This window comes from Anopheles ziemanni, chromosome 3 (genome assembly GCF_943734765.1).
Source record: "Anopheles ziemanni chromosome 3, idAnoZiCoDA_A2_x.2, whole genome shotgun sequence".
Taxonomy (NCBI): Eukaryota; Metazoa; Arthropoda; class Insecta; order Diptera; family Culicidae; genus Anopheles; species Anopheles ziemanni.
The window spans coordinates 4,930,253-4,951,223 of record NC_080706.1 but is presented as its reverse complement, the minus strand read 5'-3'; the positions used below and the strand labels follow the sequence as shown (position 1 = coordinate 4,951,223).

At 44.2% G+C, this 20,971-nt stretch overlaps 2 protein-coding genes across 2 annotated transcripts in view; both read right to left on the bottom strand.

The window, feature by feature from the left end:
* The window catches only part of LOC131286004 (uncharacterized protein CG43867), a 103,735-nt gene extending 85,121 nt beyond the window's left edge, over positions 1-18,614 (bottom strand). Inside the window, exons 1-2 of the mRNA XM_058314862.1 lie at positions 18,486-18,614; positions 18,327-18,419 (exon numbers count right to left, since the gene is read on the bottom strand). Of these exons, the coding sequence (XP_058170845.1) occupies positions 18,327-18,419; positions 18,486-18,545 (153 nt within the window). The 5' untranslated portion in view covers positions 18,546-18,614. The remainder of the gene's footprint in view (positions 1-18,326; positions 18,420-18,485) is intronic.
* A 91-nt stretch (positions 18,615-18,705) lies between these two features.
* LOC131289380 (loricrin-like) lies at positions 18,706-19,289 on the bottom strand. The gene is made up of 3 exons (XM_058318616.1): positions 19,152-19,289; positions 18,789-19,019; positions 18,706-18,729 (listed from the first exon to the last, which is right to left on the bottom strand). The coding sequence occupies exons 1-3, from the start codon at positions 19,287-19,289 to the stop codon at positions 18,706-18,708; spliced, it is 393 nt and encodes a 130-aa protein (XP_058174599.1).
* Between the last annotated feature and the right edge of the window lie 1,682 nt (positions 19,290-20,971).

The following is a 20,971-nucleotide window of genomic DNA, read 5'->3' as shown; positions in this document are numbered from 1 at the left end:
AAAAACGTAACAATGTTTGGTCAAAAATTTTGAAATAAAAGAACTAAATTTGCAGTTCTATTGGAAACACTTCCAGTAGTTCGGAAAAAGAATAAAATAGTTGAAATTAAAAAAAACCACAAAACAAAACAAGCCAGGAATATATGAAAAACATCCTTCGGTCAAATCTCCAAGCCTCAGATATTAAAAGTCAACCGACACATATACAAAACCCGGAAATGAGTGTCTCGGGGCAACGGATTTCCACCGATGAAAATAGTTGACGATCGGGGGAAAAGTGCACACGAGTGGGTTATGCTTTCCATCCCCCGCGGGATGGATGAGATTTTATTTCTCGACACTTATATTTTTGTTTCCGTCCCGTCGGCGTCGGAAAATCGGGGGGAAAAAATGGAAGAAAGTAAAGTATCGTACGATATATACTCCCGAGTGGACCATCGGAAAATGTCCACCATGGAGCGGAGCAGAGTGTGGAAAAACTCCCCCAAGCGCCGGGAATTTCCCTGTTTTTTATTTGTCCAGGGCTCTAGCGTCCCTTGAAATGCCCTCCGACTGGCTCCAGACTAACCGATTCCGGGAGGGCACAAATGTCAGCTGCAGTCAGCGCGTTTCTGCTGGAACCAGGATGTGTTATCATCCAGCCGGCTCCGGCGCCAGGAAGCAGCCCAGCATTCGGTTCGGTTCCGACCAATCGGCCACCGAACAAGCGTTTCCTCCCTATAAATCCTTTGAAATTACTGTGCACCAGGGAATCGGCCCTCGGCGGGGTCTCCGATTTCTCGCCGGAAGGAGGCGGCCAACGACCGGATCAAAGATTTCGTCTGCGGCGAAATCGGAAAACGGAACCACGCCGGTCGTACCGGTTCGGGTTTCTCGTGGATCCTGTGCGGTTCTGCTTTGTCCAGCAGCCGAAGCATGCAGCTTTGAACTGATAAGAACCTTAGAGCGACACTTTCCGGTGAAACCATTTAAAAGGGGACACATCCGGGGGATTTCTTTTTCAACACCTTTAGCTGATTTGAAGAAATAGAAAACGTGCTCCGGATCTTCTTAGTTAGACAGACACTAGCTTTAACTTGGACCGGGAAGATATCAATTTCAAAGTGTATTCGTCTCCTCTTATCTTGTTTAAATTATCTCTTTATAATCATTAGAGAGAGAGCACGGCTCTGTCTTTGTAAACAAATTAATTAAAAACGGCTCTCGCTGGAAGCCTTACTCGTGTGGAATTTTCATTCAAACCGAGCCCATCGAGCGACGAGCGGTACAAAATACCGGAAAACATCAGGCCAGACACGACACACACACACCAAAAGGCCGAGAAAGGCAAAGTATCATTGCAGGCTTAAATTCCCAAAGCATCTGGAGTATTCCTTCTTTCCACCGCGCGACGGAATACCACTTTCCACCTTAATCGTGTGAGAATCGAGGACTTTCCCACTGAGCTCTGTCAACCAAACGCAACCCGAGAGCTTAAACATGCTCTTAATGAAGGCGGATGTCGTTCCGAGGCCGTTGGAAAATTGTTCGAATTCATTCGTTGCCGTCGGACTGAATGCTGCGACTAAACCTTTCGCGTGAGCCGAACAAAACACCACGTCGACGAGAGCTCAGTTGTGGCTCAGTTTAACTCCACGCCGAGCACCATCACACAACCATGGTGGCGGCTTATGTGAAGGATTAGGTTGAAATGAGTTCTAGGTTGGGGCATCCGGAAGCGAAAAACAGACTGTCTTCAGCTTAGGCCACCGACTCCGACGAAAGAAAACGGACCGGATGGGAAAACGACACTTTCCGGATTCGACATTCGACATCCATCCAGCAAAGCGGATGATGATTTAATCCGTTTCAAGCTGATGAGCGAAGGTTTCACGTTGGTCGGCATTTAGATAGATTTTTGAAACGAAAAATTCATACTTAACCGTTTTGGCTTTCAAGGTTGCCAATGGATGAACATAAGCTGTTTTTACCTACAAAGAAAAAACAAAGAATTTTAAATTAGTAAACCATTTGAAATTTAATGTTTAATGAAATATGACAATAAAGAAAATAAAAAGTAAGGGAACTTACTTAATTAAGAAGTTCAGTAGATAAAACTCAATTCAAAGTATACTCAGACATCACAAAAAATTAGTACCGACCAACTTTTAAAACTCTGCGTGAAAAAAGAAATTGTTGACCACTTCCCTTTTATTGTTTATGCATGTCTTATTCCACAGACTTTATATTAAAAACACCATGTTTTCAACGACATAAAATGAAAACTCTCCTACTCTCAACCCCAATAAATGTCCATGACTGTTATCATTTTGGACACAGAAGAAAAAAAAAGATAGACAAACACCCCGAAGAAAACTGACCATCTCACATCTGGTTCGCCCAACGAACAAACGAACGAACCGAAATGCGACGAGGGTGAACTCAATGAAAAGTTTCAAGAATCAAAATTAAATTGACTCCAAGCGAAGGGTCAGTCGACAGGCTTGAGCTTTCTGATCAAAGACCCTCGGTTGGGGCTTGCTTTCCGCAAACAGTTTTGGGGAAAGCTTCCCCGGGTGTGCCGCCGGCCAAGCAGAAGTGAAAGAAATGTGAAAATTAAGAAATACTCCTCGCCGTTCGTCGCACCACATCCACATCCTGGCGATCCTTTTGCCCCGGGTTATACGAAATTCCGTATGCTACTGGTGTTTCATGGTATTTTTCTCAGTATGCCATCGGAAACTCCCCTTTCCGTTTCTTTTTCGGAAAGAAATCTAGTCACCCGAGCGTGAGCAAGTTGTTTTCCAATCGTTGTTTTCCACAACTCCCCGGATCACTATCGATAAGAAAGGTTCCATTCCATGGGCAATCAGAACTTCTGATTCGGACTTCGATTGGCCGGGAATGCCAGCTGTTTCATTAATATTTTCTACTTATCCGCTTGCTTAGTTACCCAGCGCTCGCCAAAGGGTATCCGTTCTCGGCGATATCTTTAGCACGCAGCTGGACTGGTTTCAGTAGATCTTATAATAAGATTTCAACCGAAGGAGAAAAACAAAAGAACGGGCATGTGAAATGCGGTTTTTAATACTTTTCTCGCGAAACTTGTACTTCTCAGCGAGGGAAAGATTATCGGCGAAACGCAGGCTAGCTACTTTTCTGAATAATCAAAGCAATCACGTGTGTTGCTGAGACGCTGTTTGATGCTGCCCTGATCAGGTTATTTCAACATTTTTTCTTATCTTCCACCATGTCCAGCATCGCTCTTTTCGTTTGCTTCCAACACTATCGACTCATCGTTTGCCTCCTACTGCGATGATGAAGATTAATATTTAATTAAACACATCACCACACTATCGCTCAGCATCGGCGAGCCACGGTATTTCATTGAAATAAAGAAAAGTGAAAATCCAAACCGTCTGGAAACGGTATCTAAGATTTTCAGATTAGTAAGTTCGGTTAGTAATAAGCTTTTGCTTTAATGAGACTGATATCCATAAAATAAATCTTTGCCCGGGAAACTATTTCTGGGGTCATGAACATTATCTCCCATCGGTAAATTCTCATGATTCATAAGGATTATAGAGATAGGAAGAAAGATGTTCAATAATTTAGCATCCGTATATTGAGTAGGATCTTGTTTCCGACGACGCCGGATCGCCTAAGTCTGGCAACACCATCATATCTTGCACAAGAAGAAGCGATGTAAAATTCATTATCGAAGTCATCAGTCGACATGACCTCGGGGTCATTGGAAAACACAACCAGACAGTCGCAGACAGACAGATAGACATGCGAATCGAAGGGAGGAGGAGGTTTGAATGTGGAAAACGGTTTTAAATTAAATCCTAAAATTTACAACTCGTCGCACCCTCCTACGGCTGGTGACCAGGATGATGGTCATTTTGGCGAACATAGAGTACATAAACGCACACACACACGCACGCTCGCACGCACACCGACATGGTCATCGCTAGAGTACGACCACTCGTGTCAGAAGCTGGCGGTCAGGGTCACGAATGCTATCGCCAGAAAACCGGGGTTCCCAACCAGCCCAAAATGATGCCGGCGGGGAAAATATGGCAGTAAATAATACGCAATACATTATGCTTAATGCGACCGGCCACCGTGTGTGTGTGTGTGCGTTGTGGTCGGCAGAGAACGAGAGAAAATCGTGTTCGGTTTGGCTTCCGGAGTGTCGTCTGGCCGTTTTGCGGACGGTGTCTAGCTGTTTCCGGTGCTTTTATTTTTTTTTCTGTGGTCCTCGTTTCGTGTCCCGGCAGTTCGAGGCTAAATGACCGTGTCCACATATGGCCAATTGCCGAATGGCTTAATTTATTAATTTCCGTCCCATACGAGGACGGAGGAGGAGAAGCAACTGTATTACAAGCCAAAACGGGGGACCAACCGAAGGAAACTACCCGGAGGATAGGAGGGGAAGATGGGCCAGCACGGGGGGGAAAACACATTCCAGACTCGCCGGGGCGCAGCATAGTTTTTCGTGTCGGATCGCTTGTTTCACGGCAATAAATGTGGCAATTATTGTGTTGAGTGTGACCAAAACGGGTTTGGTTAAATGTTTTGGCTTGGAGTGGTTTTCTTGTGGACTTTTTCGTGCTTCGTGCTCGCTTTCGTCTCGCACTGATCGCATCCTAGCGATAGTCAAGGACGAAAACCAAAAAAAAAAACAAATTAAACTGCCGTCTGCCGGATATTGGCTGGACAACAGGAAATCATTGAGTGGCCAGCCCCCATAAGCGGCTTTATATTGCTTGTCGGACAGTGCAAGTTTGTGTTCAAGAGGAAACACGTCCAACAAGAGTGTGGTCAACATTATTGGGGGGTTTTTAAAAGGGATCCAAAGTGCAGTTGTTAAATACAATTTGAATCAAAGATTTTTCATATCAAACAAACGTTTACAATTAAATAAATTAAAATGTAAATTATAGTGTTTATCCTGTCGAAACCCGATTCCCTCCGATATTCCAATGTTTCATTACACATCGAAAATAACCAACCCGAAGAACCTCTTTGATCAATGTCCATCACTCACAGAACCCTGTCCTGTAACGCTCATGTAACAACTGGTTATTCAACAAATTCCTGCACTAAAATAACGAACGCTCCTCCCCGCGTGCTTGTAATTACGATCGAAGTCCAATTTCAAAGCTAATTGATAGCTGTCCATCCACTGTTCGTTCAATTTAACACCCGTTGAAAGGGGAGGGCCGAATCGAGCGGATCTGTAATCTCGCGGCGTTCTGCCCCCGCGTTTAAACTGGTTAAACGAGCGAAACTAAACCAACTCGCAAATTAATCAATCCTCTCTTTCGACAGCAGTAAGCGTCCGGCAACGTCCGGTTTTTGGATAGCATCCCAGGTAAGGTGATTCATTTGCGCACACTATTACAATCAGCTCGTGTCAATTAGGATTGCTGCTATTCAAGCTAACGTAAGCATCGGTAGATTACTTAAACATTAGATACCAAATGAAATGAGCAATAATTTTTCTTTATTTGAGTAGTTTAAATGTAACTTGAAAAATCTAATAGTAAGTGTAGTTGATGATTAGAGTTGGGAATTGAGTCTGGATCGTTGAACCGTTAGTCGGATGGATTGATCCGGATGTGATCCGGAATTCCCAAGATTCAGATCCAGTGTTTGAATCCATATTCAAAAATTCGGATTGAAATCGTTTGGGTTCCAGATCTAGTTTGCTTCGGATTCAGATCCCGAGGGATCCAGATTCAAATACTAGATTGCAATCCCTTCGTATCAGGATCTGGCAGGATCAGAATCTGGATGTATTGACCAGATTAATTGTCATCTAGATGGATATCACCAGTTGCCTGCTATTCGGAGAATCAATCCCAACCGATCGAGACCATCACTACCAACGATATGCGTTAGTTCTGTAGTTGAGCTGAAGTGCAAGGAAACTAATTCCACAATGAGGTGATTGCTATGAAGCGCCCCAAGCAACATTTCTCGCAATTAGTCTGGAGCCATAATCAGCTGAAGCGTGTAGAACTTTAGGAAATTATTCAATTTTTAATTAAAAGCTTCATCAAGAATGCAACAAATGCGATTAGCACATAGACGAGAGACAAATAGGAGCATTGTGACTTTTGATTGGGCACTATAAGGCAGGGGAAAGCTAGGTACTTTTGCTCCTTTTTGACAATTCAGCTCGCCAAACTCCATCGGAAGAGATAAGCCCTTCGCTACGCTCGGTTTCTGTTCATTAAAACGGAATGCATCCTCATAGCAGGGGGCCAAAATCAAACCAGAGACAAAACAGGAAGGAAATTGCATCAGGCTAGGGAATGAATGAAGACGACCGTCCACTACCGGGACTTTCAAAACCCTAACAATCAAATGGAGTGACAAACCATGAACGTCGAAAGAATGAAGCCCAAACCCGTCGACAGGGCAAGAAAGGAATGCTAGAAATGAAATACGACGAAATTATCACAACATATCAAATTCTTCCACCGACCCGACCGTCGACTTCTGCGGTTGGAAGCGAAAGGCGAAGGACTCGAGAAGGCATCGTATGGCGAGCAATCCTTCCCCATTTCCGCAACGATACACACGATGAAAGGATATCTCGGTCGACTGAACTGGCCTTCCGGTATCGCTAAACGGACTTCCCGTCCGCACCCGGGGGGATGGGTAATGACGGTCCTGATGGTGGTGCTGACACTGCACAAACCACGGCCCTCCCGGAGCCGTCCCCCGGACGGAAGGCAAGCCGCCTCACAAACTAGGCTACCGTCATATATTCCTCTCGGTTACCTTCCTGCCGGAAAGGGGGACTGGTAGTGACGGTGGCGGTTAGTGTGTGTTGTAGCCGTTTTCCGCCTGTGGCCGCAATTTTCAGCCAACATCGACAAGCGGCACGGGCGGCTGAGGTCAGCTGCGGAACCACCCAAACTGCAGGGATCATATTTTGGTCGAGTTTATTTATTCTACGCCACTCGGTCACTTCATGTTCACTGCAAAAAAGGAAGTGAAAGTGAACGCGCAGCGAATGGAAACGTTTCTTTGGAGACTACAGAAGAAGGGTAGCACGAAGGAGAAAGCCTCTAACTCGTACGATTTCTGTTGCAGCGCACCAGATAGGACGAATCATTGGGAAAGTTTCATAAGCAAATGAAATAAAAGAAACTAAAGGAACAACATCGGTGCGAATTTGTTATTACTGATGGTTTTCCCAAGCTGTATCAACATCATTCGACAAACATGCACCGTTTGCAATATGCCAGCAGTTACCGAGGTTTATCAATTGAGGTTAGAGTCGAGAATACACATTGCGTGAGAAACCTACTAATAAAAGGTTGCAGAATCGAAAATCTCATAAAAATAGCATGGGAAATGTTGTATTATATTTCAAGACTCTTTTAAAACAAGAAAATGAATGAGTAAAAAGATGACAAAATGGTTAAGTGTTCAACTGAGGCGTCGTTTCACAAGTTGTTAAAATATATAAACAGATTAAACCATCGAAAAGAAATCTGGTATCGATCTGGTGAACGATAACTTATGAAAGGAGTGTAAATAAAAAAAATAAATGCATTAAGTAATGGTAGAAGTTGAATGTCAGGAGCAGTTTTGAGAATATATTTGTATTTGAACAATTACGATAGAGTAAACACAAATTGTCTAATGAGTCCAATCTCTGCTTGGAAGATAAGACTATTCTTCAGTTTATTCATCCCACTTATGAGTATAAGCTTTCGCCTCAAGCATGTCTCTGCTTGTTATGATGTCCCCAAAAGCCTTACCCCTTCCCACCGTCGCGGAATGATTTGTATATTTTCTTTTATGACAATTTTATATCACCGATAGTGTTGGGTCGTAAAAGAAAAATATATAATGGAACAACTAGCGAAATATGGTAAATTTATGGTTCACACGCGCTGCGGACGAGAAAATGGTACGATGATGGCCGTGAATGGGTACTCAAATCGAGGGCGCATCGTAAGGACGGCAAAATAATAACGGACAGGAAAATGGAAGCCGCTCCGAAAGGGGTGATGATCTAGCGAAAGACGGACAAATAGCTTGATTGGGAGTATCCCTGGGGCGGTCCTCCCTCAACGGCCTTTGGCCATTCTCAAGTGTGGTGTCTTCGGTCGGGGAAAAAAAACCTACTTCCAGCAGCCATCCCCTAAAAAGGATAATAGTCCCTCGGTCAATCGCCGGATTGGGCATGATGGCCACACCACTCCATCTCGTCGCCCAGTGCCTTTTTGTGGGTGGAAAAGGCCAAAAACTGATGCCAACGATAATAGCCTCTAGAGCCGGCTCTCGATGGGTGGTTAGCTGGCGTCTGCAAATGATTGACGATTTAGTGGTTACGGCGGTTGGAATCGATGACGGTGAAGAAGACAAAGCAAGAATAAAGCACACATGGCGAACTGGAGAGCCGAAGCGGAAAGAGAACAGAAAGGTGGGTATATTTTAAGTACCGTACGAAAACTGGATCCTTTTCGTTGAGGTTCTACTCTTGAGACTTGTCCGTTGTCCTATCGAGGTCCTTGAAAGTCGTTGAATTAGTCTGAAACGGAGTTTATTTTGGTGAAACGACAAATTCCCTCAGAATATTTTGAAAGCATTTTGAACTCAAACGTGCATTGCTAAGGCTCTCTTTGTCAGCCAATATTCTACGATTAAACAACGACAACATCTATGAAACTATAAAATTCTCCAACCCATCCATCACGCAACTAAGCGACAGGCGTGTAACGTTAATTATTTGATTTGCGTTTACGGCAAATTAACCAACTTGATTACCTTTCGATGGGTGGTGGTAACGCTACGTTCGCGGTTGGCTCGTATGTTAATAAGCTCCTCCGCACGACCCACAACACCCGCTGAAGATGATGAAATTTGATCGCTTCGTAAACAATACCGGCGGCGCGCCTGAAAGCTGCTCGCCTCGGCGGAAACTCTCGTGAGCCGCTCCAATTACGAGCTCCAGGGGCGTGAGGATGAACGAAAGCAACCATTTTGCCCGCAGGCAAACCGCTGTCACGTGCCCCCGAGAACGCCACGCCGTGTCGCGAGAACTAACACACGCACGCAACCACCAAATACCGCAGCGACGCGAGTTGGAAAATTGATAATTAAGATTCTTCCCCGCACGGTGGCCGGGAACTGAGCAGCAGCGCCCGCAACAGTATAAACAAATTCGTCATGCGGCTTCCTTATCCACCAACAACCGGGGGGGATTTCCACCTTCCCAGCATAAGGTGTTGTCTTCTAGTGTCGTGCGTTGTACACCTTTCCCGGGGCAAAAGGGGTTGGGGATTAGTTCGCATAAAATTTACGAGCGAGTAAATTATCAACCGCAACTATTTCGTCGAACCGGAGCGAAGCTTTTAGGCTTGTTGTTGGGAGGAAAATGAAGCCAAACTATCAACAACTGCGAGTCGGGTTTCTAACCGACGCGTTTGCGAAGTTACGCATAAACAAATAAATGACGAAGAATTATGAATTTAATGATTTCGTTGGATGGAAGTTACTGTAATGCCACAATTTTCTCTTTCAAAGGAAGCGACCTTTATTTTAACAGTCAACCAAAATCTATTACGACAAGGAAAATATAGCCACTGCTTAATGTACGAATCATTTCGAATAACTTTCAATGACTGCACAGGGAAAAACACTATTATTGCATAAACAATGCGGCCCCGGATATTAAACGTACAAATTTGCTTTCAATTCGGCGTAGTGGGGTGGGTGGTAATAATAGAGAGGAAAATATTCAAACATGCTTTGCTTCGATTTTGGTTACTTCCCTAAGAGGAGTGTCCATTTCCCCTACCACCCTGGTTCGTCACATTTAATATCCACATCCCGAGCAAACGCAGGGTACAGTGGCGCAGCGCCTTTATTCCGAACCCACCGCTCCGGGCGACTTCATTTTCAAACAGAAACCGAAAACGCATTGCCCAAACACGAAAGGAAGTCGCAAAACCGGAAAAATTACACGTACACGAATACGTACAGTCATGCCGGGGGGGGAGGGGTTGGCGAGTCCCAAAAATTAGAGACCGCCATTTGCAAACCGAGAAAACGTACGCAACGAGCTCGCGTTCGGGCGGCGGAGGAAAGTCTGCTTTCGAGTGGGGTAAAATTAAATGCTTGAAAAATGAAAAGCCAACAGCCGAGGCAGCACTTCACGTGGCGGGAAACATCAAAAACATGTTCCACATTATCCCTGCCGGTCCCCTCTCCGTCGTTTGCGGGGAACCCTTTTTAGGAGTGAAAAGGTCTTCATAGTACTCCCCGGAGAGTCATACGTTCATTCGGCCCGAGCTGGCCGGCCGCCGGTCGTGCGTCGTGTCCGCTCGCTTTTTTGGGTAGGAAAACGGAACCTAGCATTTCCATCCGTACGAGGAATGAGAGCGAGTGTTGCTAAGGGCCACTTCGAGGACAAGGGAAGTATGATGAAGCGGTATGAAGCGCAGGAAAGGATGAGAAAAGACACTAGATAATAATTGGATGCGTTCGTTCCGTTGTGCAGGGTTTGCCGGAAAAGTCTGAAAAGGAAATAATCTTCCTAATCATCACCACCACACGTCAGAAACATTTGTTTGAAAGATTTTACTTCTTGCCTTTTCACAGTTGACTTCCAACAGTTAATTTAAAATCTTGCGAAACATATTTTTATTCGGGAATTAATTTTCGAAATTGATCTTAAATGAACTTTAATGCAACTCTTAACGATAACTTTCGGTAACCAACGTTCCATTTTCCCTCATACTGGTTTAGGGAAACGCCAATCGGAGCAAACAAGCGCAACAAAGCACAAACAAAGGTACAATGTTTAACCCATCGCTGACCGAAAATCGGTGGCAAACATTGGCCTCATATTGACCGACGCACGAGTGAGTGTCAACATACCCTTCAGCACCGGGCTGAAACAGATCGACATTCAACACGACACGCAAACGATGGCGTTCTGCTTTTTTTTATTCCAGGTGGGGCTTTTTCGAAACTTCGGGGTGGAGTTTCACCAAACAATGCCAATCGACACGAACCGGGAGCGAACCGGTTCGACGCGGTACATAGTACATTCCGACCATTTGCAACCGACAATCAAACCCCGCTTGCTTTTCCTTTTTTTTTGGGTGTCTAGGTGGGTGTAGAAAGCGAAACAAAAAATGTTAAACACAAGGAAACACCCGGTCCGAGCATCAAACGAACGCGTGTCAAGTTGCTCGCAGAGCGATCATGAAAGCGACCAGGCGTCTCCATCGCAACGAAACATCATCCAATCGACGATGAATGCTGCTGACGCGTAGGAATTCGCTGTAGGGAATACCCGTGCAACCATGGTGAAAGAAATCCCTTCGTCACACATACACACGAAGGCACACATGCGTTGCAATCATTATTCCATCACCCATCCACCGTCCACTTGATTGAATGTGACTGTTTCGTTTAAAAATCGATTGACTTTTATTTGCCATCCTGCCACCAGGACGACACCGACATCGATACGGGAGTGGGGATCAAACGGAAGTATCAGACACATACCATAACAGCATGGTATCGGAGGATCTGACGGCGAATGAAAGCTTCCGAGGAACTTCAAATGGTGGTTTGGTTTACAGCACGAGCAAGTTTGAATCGTCGCCGTATGATTTCTCGCCTCCAACGCAGGAAGTTGTTTCGCTTACTATCCTTTGACGTAACGAATGTTTCCTTCATTATTTTGCTCATTCAAACAAACGTAACTGGATATGAAATGAAAATAACAAAACCCTTATATCCGGTGTTAACAAACATTGTCGTCGCGATAGTGCAAATGCAAATTCCATTTGATGAATTCTTCACTTTACAAAGCTACAATGTGTCACGACAGATACATTACACATGATTCCTTTTAATATGAGAAAAAAGAGGTTTGTGGAAGCTGAAACTAACAAACACAAAACACTGATGAAAGGTACAGTCAATACTAAAAGCAATTGCAAATAAAAAAATCTTTCACCACAGATTTTAAAATGAATAGGAAGAAGGATTATTGTATGACTACAAAAGAGTGAAACAAAAACCTTTTGGATATAACGAAGTCCTTTTTCTTGTGATACTTTTAACTTACTAGAATGACTTTTTTGTATTGAGCTCTACTTTTTCAAGGATTTAAACGATTGAAACTAACTTATTGCTTTCGGAGAGTTTTTTTTTAGTAAATTATAGTGCACAATTTGTTGTTTTTTCTGCGATATTTTGTCAAAAAACAAGTTGTATGGGATTTTACAATAATTACAATAATTGTATACAGAATTAGAGTTGATTTACCCTTCTTTAGTTATCTTATACCTCCTTTTGATGAAGTATTCCACTAATGATGGCTTTTCACAGAGGAGGGTCCTTCTCTTTTTCCACTCATGAACGAATCAGTGCTGCACAGAAAAAAAAACATGCACATGCCAGAGGATTTCATACTTTCAAAATTTGCATAAACAACTCAACCCATGGTTTGAGAAAAAAAAATCGTGCGTGAACATCAGCTGCACCGAATCACACACAGTTCCACCACAAGTGGTGAACAACGATCGCACGAAACGAACACACGAGAAACCTACGGTTTGATTGATTACAATCCTTCCGAGCAGGACGGCCACACGACGGCGCGTTTCCCCCTTTTTTCCCGTCCGGGAAATGCTTCTTCATTCGATACGAACTCATTTGTCGACAATGAAAACCGTTCGGGGCTACCGAACCCCAACGTGGGTCTATGCCAAACGGACACGGATAATGCACGGGATGCAGATAAATCGCATTCCGTGACGGCGCATATGTTTACCACACTCGCTCACACGCTTCCCCCATCCTCGGTGCCTTGTTTTCCCTAGTGGCGACGTTTGGAGCATTCGCACAGCGGTGTCCGTCGATGTTGGACGCTTCCTGCACATCACCAGATGATGATGATGATGATGAAATGGGGTTTTGCCACTCCTAATCAGCATCAGTTTGGTGTAGGATTACATTGACTTTCCTATTAATTTGCTGTCCCGTCTCGATTTTCCCCCCGGTCGGAGGAAAATGGCATCGTATGTTGCTGTAGAGTTTCACTTTCACCCGAGTCTCACACTGTCCGGGGACCGGGGGTTTTTGCCCCCTTGAGGAAAACCTTACGTGTCAATGGGAATTAGTTCCGAAGGCCCAAAACCATACCGGGAGATACATCGATTATACGTCGTACCAAGGCCATAGGCTCAAGTGTATCTAACAGTGATCACAAAGAGAGAAATTAATGTGCCGCAATTTACGACCAATGGTGGAAAATTATTGTGCTGAAAACATATGATACTTTATGCTTTCCCTGCTCTATTGTTCAATATGTCATGGATGAGTTTTGTGGTTGAAAACGGGTGGCTTTCCACCTTCAACACTTTGTGTTTTCAATCATGTGTTCGTTAAACACTTCAAATGACGAAAGTTAAACTTTAACAGCTCGGTCTTTAAATAGAAAACGATTCACAAAACCACACCCGCCGAACAAAACGATCGAACACTCCAACAACTTGTTCGCTCCATTACTTTATTCATGGGGTAAAAACAAAGCAATGATGTAAATGTCACGACCAGCCCCGGTTGAAACCAGGAATCCCGAACCGGATTCCCAAAGGACTCTTATGGTCGCACCGTGTGTTTGCATCGGCCCACGTTCGCAATGTTTGCAGTAAACATGTGGAAACAAATGACCACCCCACGACGATCCCGAAGCGTGCTGTTGATGATGATGATGGTCATGTCGATGATCGCAACAAATCGATGGTCGCTACCGGGCGGGTTGATTGTCTGGAAAGGGACAAACCTACGAGTTAGGTGAATCCATCAGCGGCCCCCAACCAGGGGAGAGTTTGACAAGAGGGCAAACCCGCTGTAAATACCATTTACCCGGATTTGTTTACGTGGAAGGATACAATGCGACCACCCAGCGCTCCGCCGGAAGCAACGAAATCGAACACAAACCGGGAAACTTGGTGGACAACAAGGTGTGTTTGATGAACGAGCCTTCGAGTGGACGGTTGTTCAAACGCAAGCGAACAAAAGCTCAATTACAGCAAACACACCTCCGTGGTCGGGAAACTCGTCCCACTCATGGCAGGTTCGAAATGGTTTTCCATTAACTTTCGACGCCCGGGTTGAAGTTAAACAAATCTCACACGTGGTTCATAGAATGTTATACTCTAGGAGCCATATTTGCAGGCAAACTAACTTGATGTTTGCTGAATGAAAACGCTGAGAAAACTTATTAGTTTAAGCTCAACATATATTAATGTATTTTGAAAAAAAATCAACATTTCATCAAATGACTGATAAAATATTTTATTCTTCAGCATAACATAATCATCAACCCATGGTAGCGTCGCTATTTTATTGAATATATTCCGCTTCGAATTACCTTTTATCAGCGAGAAACTATAGGAGCAAATGACTTAAACATAATCACCAAACAAAACGACCTCCGAATCCGTCACGTCAGGATAAACGTTCCCCTATCAAAAAAAGAAATCGATTACGGCCATTGACCATAAAACGATTAGGAAATAACCGCCAAGAAAAGGATATTAGAGTGTTGAGAACAATAAGCAGAACGGAGCCCTGCTATTGTCACAACATAGAAGCTAATCTTTATTCTTTAACCTTCACCTTAAAGCTCTGTTCTATAATGTTAAAGATTGAAACGGTCATATTTCCAAGCAAGGAACAGTTTATTTGGAAGAATTCCTTCGGTGTCCTCTCATAAATTTGAGGGCATTCTAAGTAAACGAAAATGTAAAAACGTCGCTGGCGCATCGTTGCGAATTCTAAGCATAATTTCCACACAAGAGAAAAACAAGCAAAAGAAAAATATAAATACCTTAGTAGCATATAATTGTTCAATTCATTGAAAGGGTGAAAATTGTCGAATAGATACGCATAACAGCTCAGAAACGCTTCCATATTTCTTATCGCAACAGCCAATAGGTCTAGTGTACTTAAACATTTTAAGTTTATCAAAACAACCGAATATAAAGAGGGGATTGCAATCAACTCAATTCGTTTGAATATCATTAGCAACAGTCGGTTATTAAAAAAGGTCCCACGTTGAAAATGCTGCCCTTCTTCGGCTCTGTTGCCAAGCGCTGGTAAATTTAAACCTTAGTAATCCACTTCAACCACACTTTCTTATCCCCCGTTTCACCAAGGAGTCGGTTACCAAGATCAACCGAACCTCGAATGGCGTCTGGAGAGAGAGGGAGAGAGAGAGAGAGAGACTTTCGCCAGACGGCCAATTATACGAATATCAACACGGCTGCTTTTCTTATCCCCGGCTGCCGTCTCAAGCAGCCCAATGTAAAGTGCTTTCAGGAATCCTCAGACACACGCCCGTCGAAGCAAGGAAAGGCGGGGAGGAAGCCAACAAATTAAACTGGAAAATATTGATTTTTTACACCGTTCACCGTTTGGGATGCCAGCTCTGTGTGTGTGTGTGTGTGTGTGTGTGTGTGTGTGTGTGTGTGACTTTGGGAAGAAAATGAAAATACCACTCACGAACTCTCGAAAGCCAGACGGCTGCCGTACCTGCCCTTGAAAATGCCTGCCCGGGAAATGAGGAACAATTTTTGCAAATGGCCAAACTTTTTGCAACAGCGTCGATAAGTGCTTACTTTTAATATTTGAGTTGTTTTTCCACGACACAAAGGAAAAGTAATGGATGTAACGAGGTTTGTAATGGACGCTGTTTAATCAAAACACCTGTACAGACACATTTACAGGACATTAACTTCGGCATACGAAGTAAGTTCTTTTCTACCGTTCTTATTGCGTTCAACACGTTTCATATTTCCATTGTTGCTCTCTTTGGTTCCAAGCACTTTTCGTCTGAAAAGCTGTTGGAATTTCGGCGGACCATGGGATATTTCAAACGTGATTAAAAGCGTCGCTATCGCACGCTTCATTTCGTATGCAAAATTGCAAGCAAATGGACAAATTTTCAAAGTGCCATTTCACACTCTCTTCCCAACAGCCGTCGAGGAAGAATTAACTATTAGCGGGCTGCAGCAGTTGCGAAGGGTTTCTCGGTCGCCTTATGCTGACTCACGCATAAAATATGTTCTCATCTCATCCCACGCCCCCTCTTATCCGGTTTTCTGCTCGTGTGGACATACTAAAGCGGGACCTTTGCAAACAGAGCGAACGGATTTCGGGTACGGGAACGTTCGTGTCGCTGAATTAATTTTAGCGATTTAGCAGACGTTCTTGCATAAAATGGGAAAATCATTACGATCTCGCCAACACCCCTGCTTCCCTCATCCACTTTTCAGTTCCCCCTGGTTTCTGGAATGGGTCTTTTTTCAAACAGAATATTAGAAAACATATTTGAACAGGTTCCGTCCTTTTTGCTCCTCCGTCGATTTTCACTTTCTTCCCCGTCGTCGTTCTCGGGCAAATCTTTGTGCGAGTTCATTGTCACGTCGGAATTGACTGCTTGCAACTAATGTCGTGAATGAAAGAAAAAGCCAGAGTCGAGTGAAAATAAAAGAACACTCCGCCAGCAAAGTGGAGTCAACATACCCTTCCAAGAGTAGCGACAGCTAAACATCATTTCGCAATCTCAACACGTGCCGGGTAAGATATTAAAGAAAAAACACCTCTCAAACGGACCGACTGTTGAAGAGCGACTTTTATGTCACAGATTATTATTCGGTTATTTGGTTATAAAACACTATAATGACAACAATTTAAATATTAAGTTTTCTCTCATTTCTCTCTTTTAAATTCTTCCTATAAAACTATGTTGAATGTCAAGGACTGAATACTATCAAATATGAAGTGTGTAAGCCATAGCTTTAAACGAAAGTTTCTCGAAGAAAACGAACACAATTCTCTAAGGAATCGAACGAAACGTACGATTCCCGCTGGTATATTGCGGTTGAATGTGTGTTTGAGCCACCTCCATCCGGTCCTCATCCGCGTGTTTCAGTTTCACCCACGTGTTGAGGGAAGCCCCGGCACAAATGGCCGAGAAATGGTGCAGTAAATTAAATCTAACATCGAGATAGAGCACATACAGAAGTTTTATTTCGTGTTAAAATACTTTATCTTGCCTGGCCGCCATGCGGTTTTCACACAGAGAGACAGAGAGTGAGAGCACCGGGGAATATGGCCACGAGGAAAGAAGCGGGTGGTGACGGTCACCGACAGGGCTGCACCATTCCATAGAAATGACAATATGCGAACGGCTCGTCGTTTCAGCTGTCAAAATGAGGAAATTAAGGAAGGATCGGCTGGGAATGGAGAAAATGGTCGGCTTTAGTGCCATAAAATCTTTATCCCTGCGTATTCCGATGTTGATTCTTTCTCTCCTCTTTTTCACCACCCACACTCACGCAAAAAAGATGATGTGTTCTTACACACTCCCGCCCGTCACTCGTTGTACGTCCATCGTTTAATGTGTTCGAAGGTTGAACCGCAATGAACTGGGGGAAATGGACCATACCATATGGAGATTTACCAATAAGGGAATGACACAGAGTGTGAGGCGGGATGCGGACAGTTTACTAAAAATCCATGCTACCATGAGGCGAAAAGGCAGCCACTGGCAGGCTCTTCTTTGAGGCTAAATGAATAATCATAAAATAATGAGCTTTACGAGCTGGTTTCCGGTGGCGAATACGGACTCATACGTCCCGGCTGTTCACTTCTTTCTCCCCCATTCACCGACGAAAGGATTCGAGCGAAGGATATCATTTTTACGAGGTGGTGATAATGTCCCGTAGTTGATGAGCGAATCCTGCCCTTCGTGCCTTCCGGCTCTGATGCGGAGGAAGCGAAAAAAATGCCATCGGCAACGCCAGTTTGACCAGGGTGCCTGAAGCCCTGACTCGTGAAGCTCGTGCGACAACGGTCCACAACGGCCGAGCTTTTGTGCACAAAGTACAGATAAGTTTAATGGGCCCGTTGGAAGATCATGAAGATGTAGTTTCATGCGAGGATTGAGCCGTTGTTTGCCTTACAGCAACACTTTGTTAAAGCACGTTGACGCGTGGCTTGTGATTTGATTTGATTAGGAAGCTGCCAAAACGAAGCTGCTGTGAGTGTATCGAGGTGGGATCGTCCAATAAGGCCGTTTTATGATGCACCACACATCGTTAAAGGAACTTGTTCCAATAACCCAGATTAATTCGCCATTAAAGAGCAGGGTTTGGATATCCCGTTTTGTGTCCCAGCATCAGTAGATTATTCAACCGTTCGTTTTAATCCTAGATTGCATAAACAAGCAGTCGTTAGAGTTGATTAAAGACTTTAGACTTGGGAGTAACTACCATACATACCTTATCCCGTAGCATATCCCGTACACGTCCAGCTTGATTCCGAGATCGATGCAGTTCCAATTGTAACTCCAAACAACGCTCCTGCCAGTTAATCTGGTTATGGTGAAAAGAAAACCAGTTAAACTATGAACTATATAGCTAAGTATTTTGTATATTCACCTCCGGTTGATGATGAAGATATCCACCCGGTCCTCCACCATGATGGTGTCCTTCCGCCATCGAAAGCGGATCGGAACCGAGGCTGGTAAATGGAGGCCACGGTGCATCGCAGTCCAACGCCACCAGCGAGGGGTTCGCGATGTAGGCCGCACTTGGTTTCTGCGGAATTGGCGGTGGCTTGGAGCTGCTTCCACCTGGTCCTCCTCCTCCGCCGCTTCCATTACGTCGACTCATCAATCGCGGACTGTTCGGTGTTGATCGTGAGCCCATCATAATCCTACCGAGCACGTGAGGGGGAGGTACAGGAAGGCCCATGCCACCACCACCACCTCCTCCACCACTTCCACTGCCACCAGAGCCGAGCGTTCCACCGATGTAACTCCCAGTGCTGCTGCTCGAGCTAAGCTTCGTACTCTGATTTGACACGGACGATAGCGATGTGGAGGAAGACGCGGTCGTATTGTAGTTGTAGCATCCGCCTCCAGCACCGTTGGTGTGGCCACTTGCCCCTCCACTACCTCCTCCATGGTGGTGCTGTAGCGTGGAAGACGACGAAAACGTTTGTGTCGAGGAAGAAGATGGCAGTGTTCCACCGATGGCTTGAGGGTGATGATGCAGTGGAAGTTGTTGAGCACATCCTCCTCCTCCTCCTCCTCCTACACCAACACCACCTCCACCTCCTCCTGCATACTTAAGATGCGCTAGTTGATGTTGCTGCTGCTGGATCTGAGCCTGCAGCTCGCTAAGGCTCATCAGAGGATCGAAAATCTGCGACAACCTTCGTGGCGGGCTTTCCTCCGCCATCTTGTGTAGAATTGAGCAAGTGTGCTACGGTGTAACAGTCGCTTTAAAAGTCACGACACAGGTGTTGGATTTTTTCTCCGCTCCTATAAACATGGTCAGTTCCTTCACGTCAATGGGATCTTAATATCTGTAAAGAAAATTAAATAGGAAAAGAATTAGTATCAACATGGGTGAAATTATATAATACTTTTACAGTTGACCACTTCAAACGCCGTAGGAACCATCCAAACGATACAACATCTGTTTAGTCGAAGCATTCATGTGGACGATTTCTATCAGTTATAATTCACATCCTCCACATTGGAGTGCGAGACAAAGGAACTGACTGGTTAATACACGCGTAGATATAAATTTTCAATCACGTCCTGATACTGCGCCATGATTTATTGGTCACACAAGGCCGATGTTCGCATCATTTGCACGAGCACGAGCACTCTAAAATGGTAAAGGATCGATTTTGCGTGCAGTTAGAGTTCGTTCACAGAACGTGTCTCTTGTCTGCGCGCTGGTCGGTTGCATATGCACTCGAGACTAGCACCAGAACGTTCTAAACACTCAAATCCAACGGCACGAACGACTTGTGGAGAACATAACTACGAGTAGTTCTAATCCGATATGAATATTTCATTGCTCTAATGTCCTAGATTGCGCACGTTTCTTGTTTCTAGCTTGTGCAAAGTGGCGGTTGTTTTACGAGCTACGATAATAAACATCGATACTGTTTGATTCTTTCTGTGAGCTTTATGGAAACTTCAACATTAAAAACCTGTAGAAGGATGTTAACGATCTTTCTAAACCATGCATCAAGAGCCAACGTGTTTGATAAAAAGAACTGTCAAACTCACAAAGGCAGTTGGAATCGATTTTTATATTCGTTATCCTTTTTGTTGCTCAAACTGTGCTCTAACAAGACCATGAGTGGAACGCGGTGTGAAAAAAATGAACACATGAATAAACACCCGGTGAAATGCCAACTGGTAACATGAAGTCGTTTGTTTCTGCACAAAACCAAAAGAAATAAAAAAAAACTTCGTTAATCCGTTCCTCGCAAACAACTCCACACACAACTGAACATGCCCGCGAGGACACGATAAACAATAGCATAGGCGTGTGCTCAGCATATTGCCATGTTTCCCACAAAACCATATCGGGCGCGCGGACATTTTATACATAATTCACACGACGCCACCGGAAGAGACAGCGCCCCAATATGCTATTTTGCCGCGCGCACATTTGCAATTCCACACCGGAATTGCGTAGTGCCACGAACTCGGAGATGGGTTTTCAACATGGGATATTGGCCGAATGGGATTGGCGAAAAACAAGGGTTAAAGAAACATTGGAAGCTTATACATACTTTAAATACATCTAACCATTTGTTTTGTTACACCAAAACTAAACTCCATAGAGTGAAATGGAATATTTTAAACGACAAAAATAAGATTCGTGGATTAATTCCAAAGGTCCAACTCCACCCACATCTGGTTACAGATCAAGCAGACAAAACTCGCCTTTATCGAAGGTATCAACACTCAATCTCTTTCAAGATTACGTTTGCAAACAAATCGTCCGATACTCATATATTTTCCCAACTGAAAAAATATCATACGTCAAAGGACATGAAGGAAACCAACAAGGTTTACACCCGCGGGCTCCAACGGGCTATCACTTTTCAACAAAGC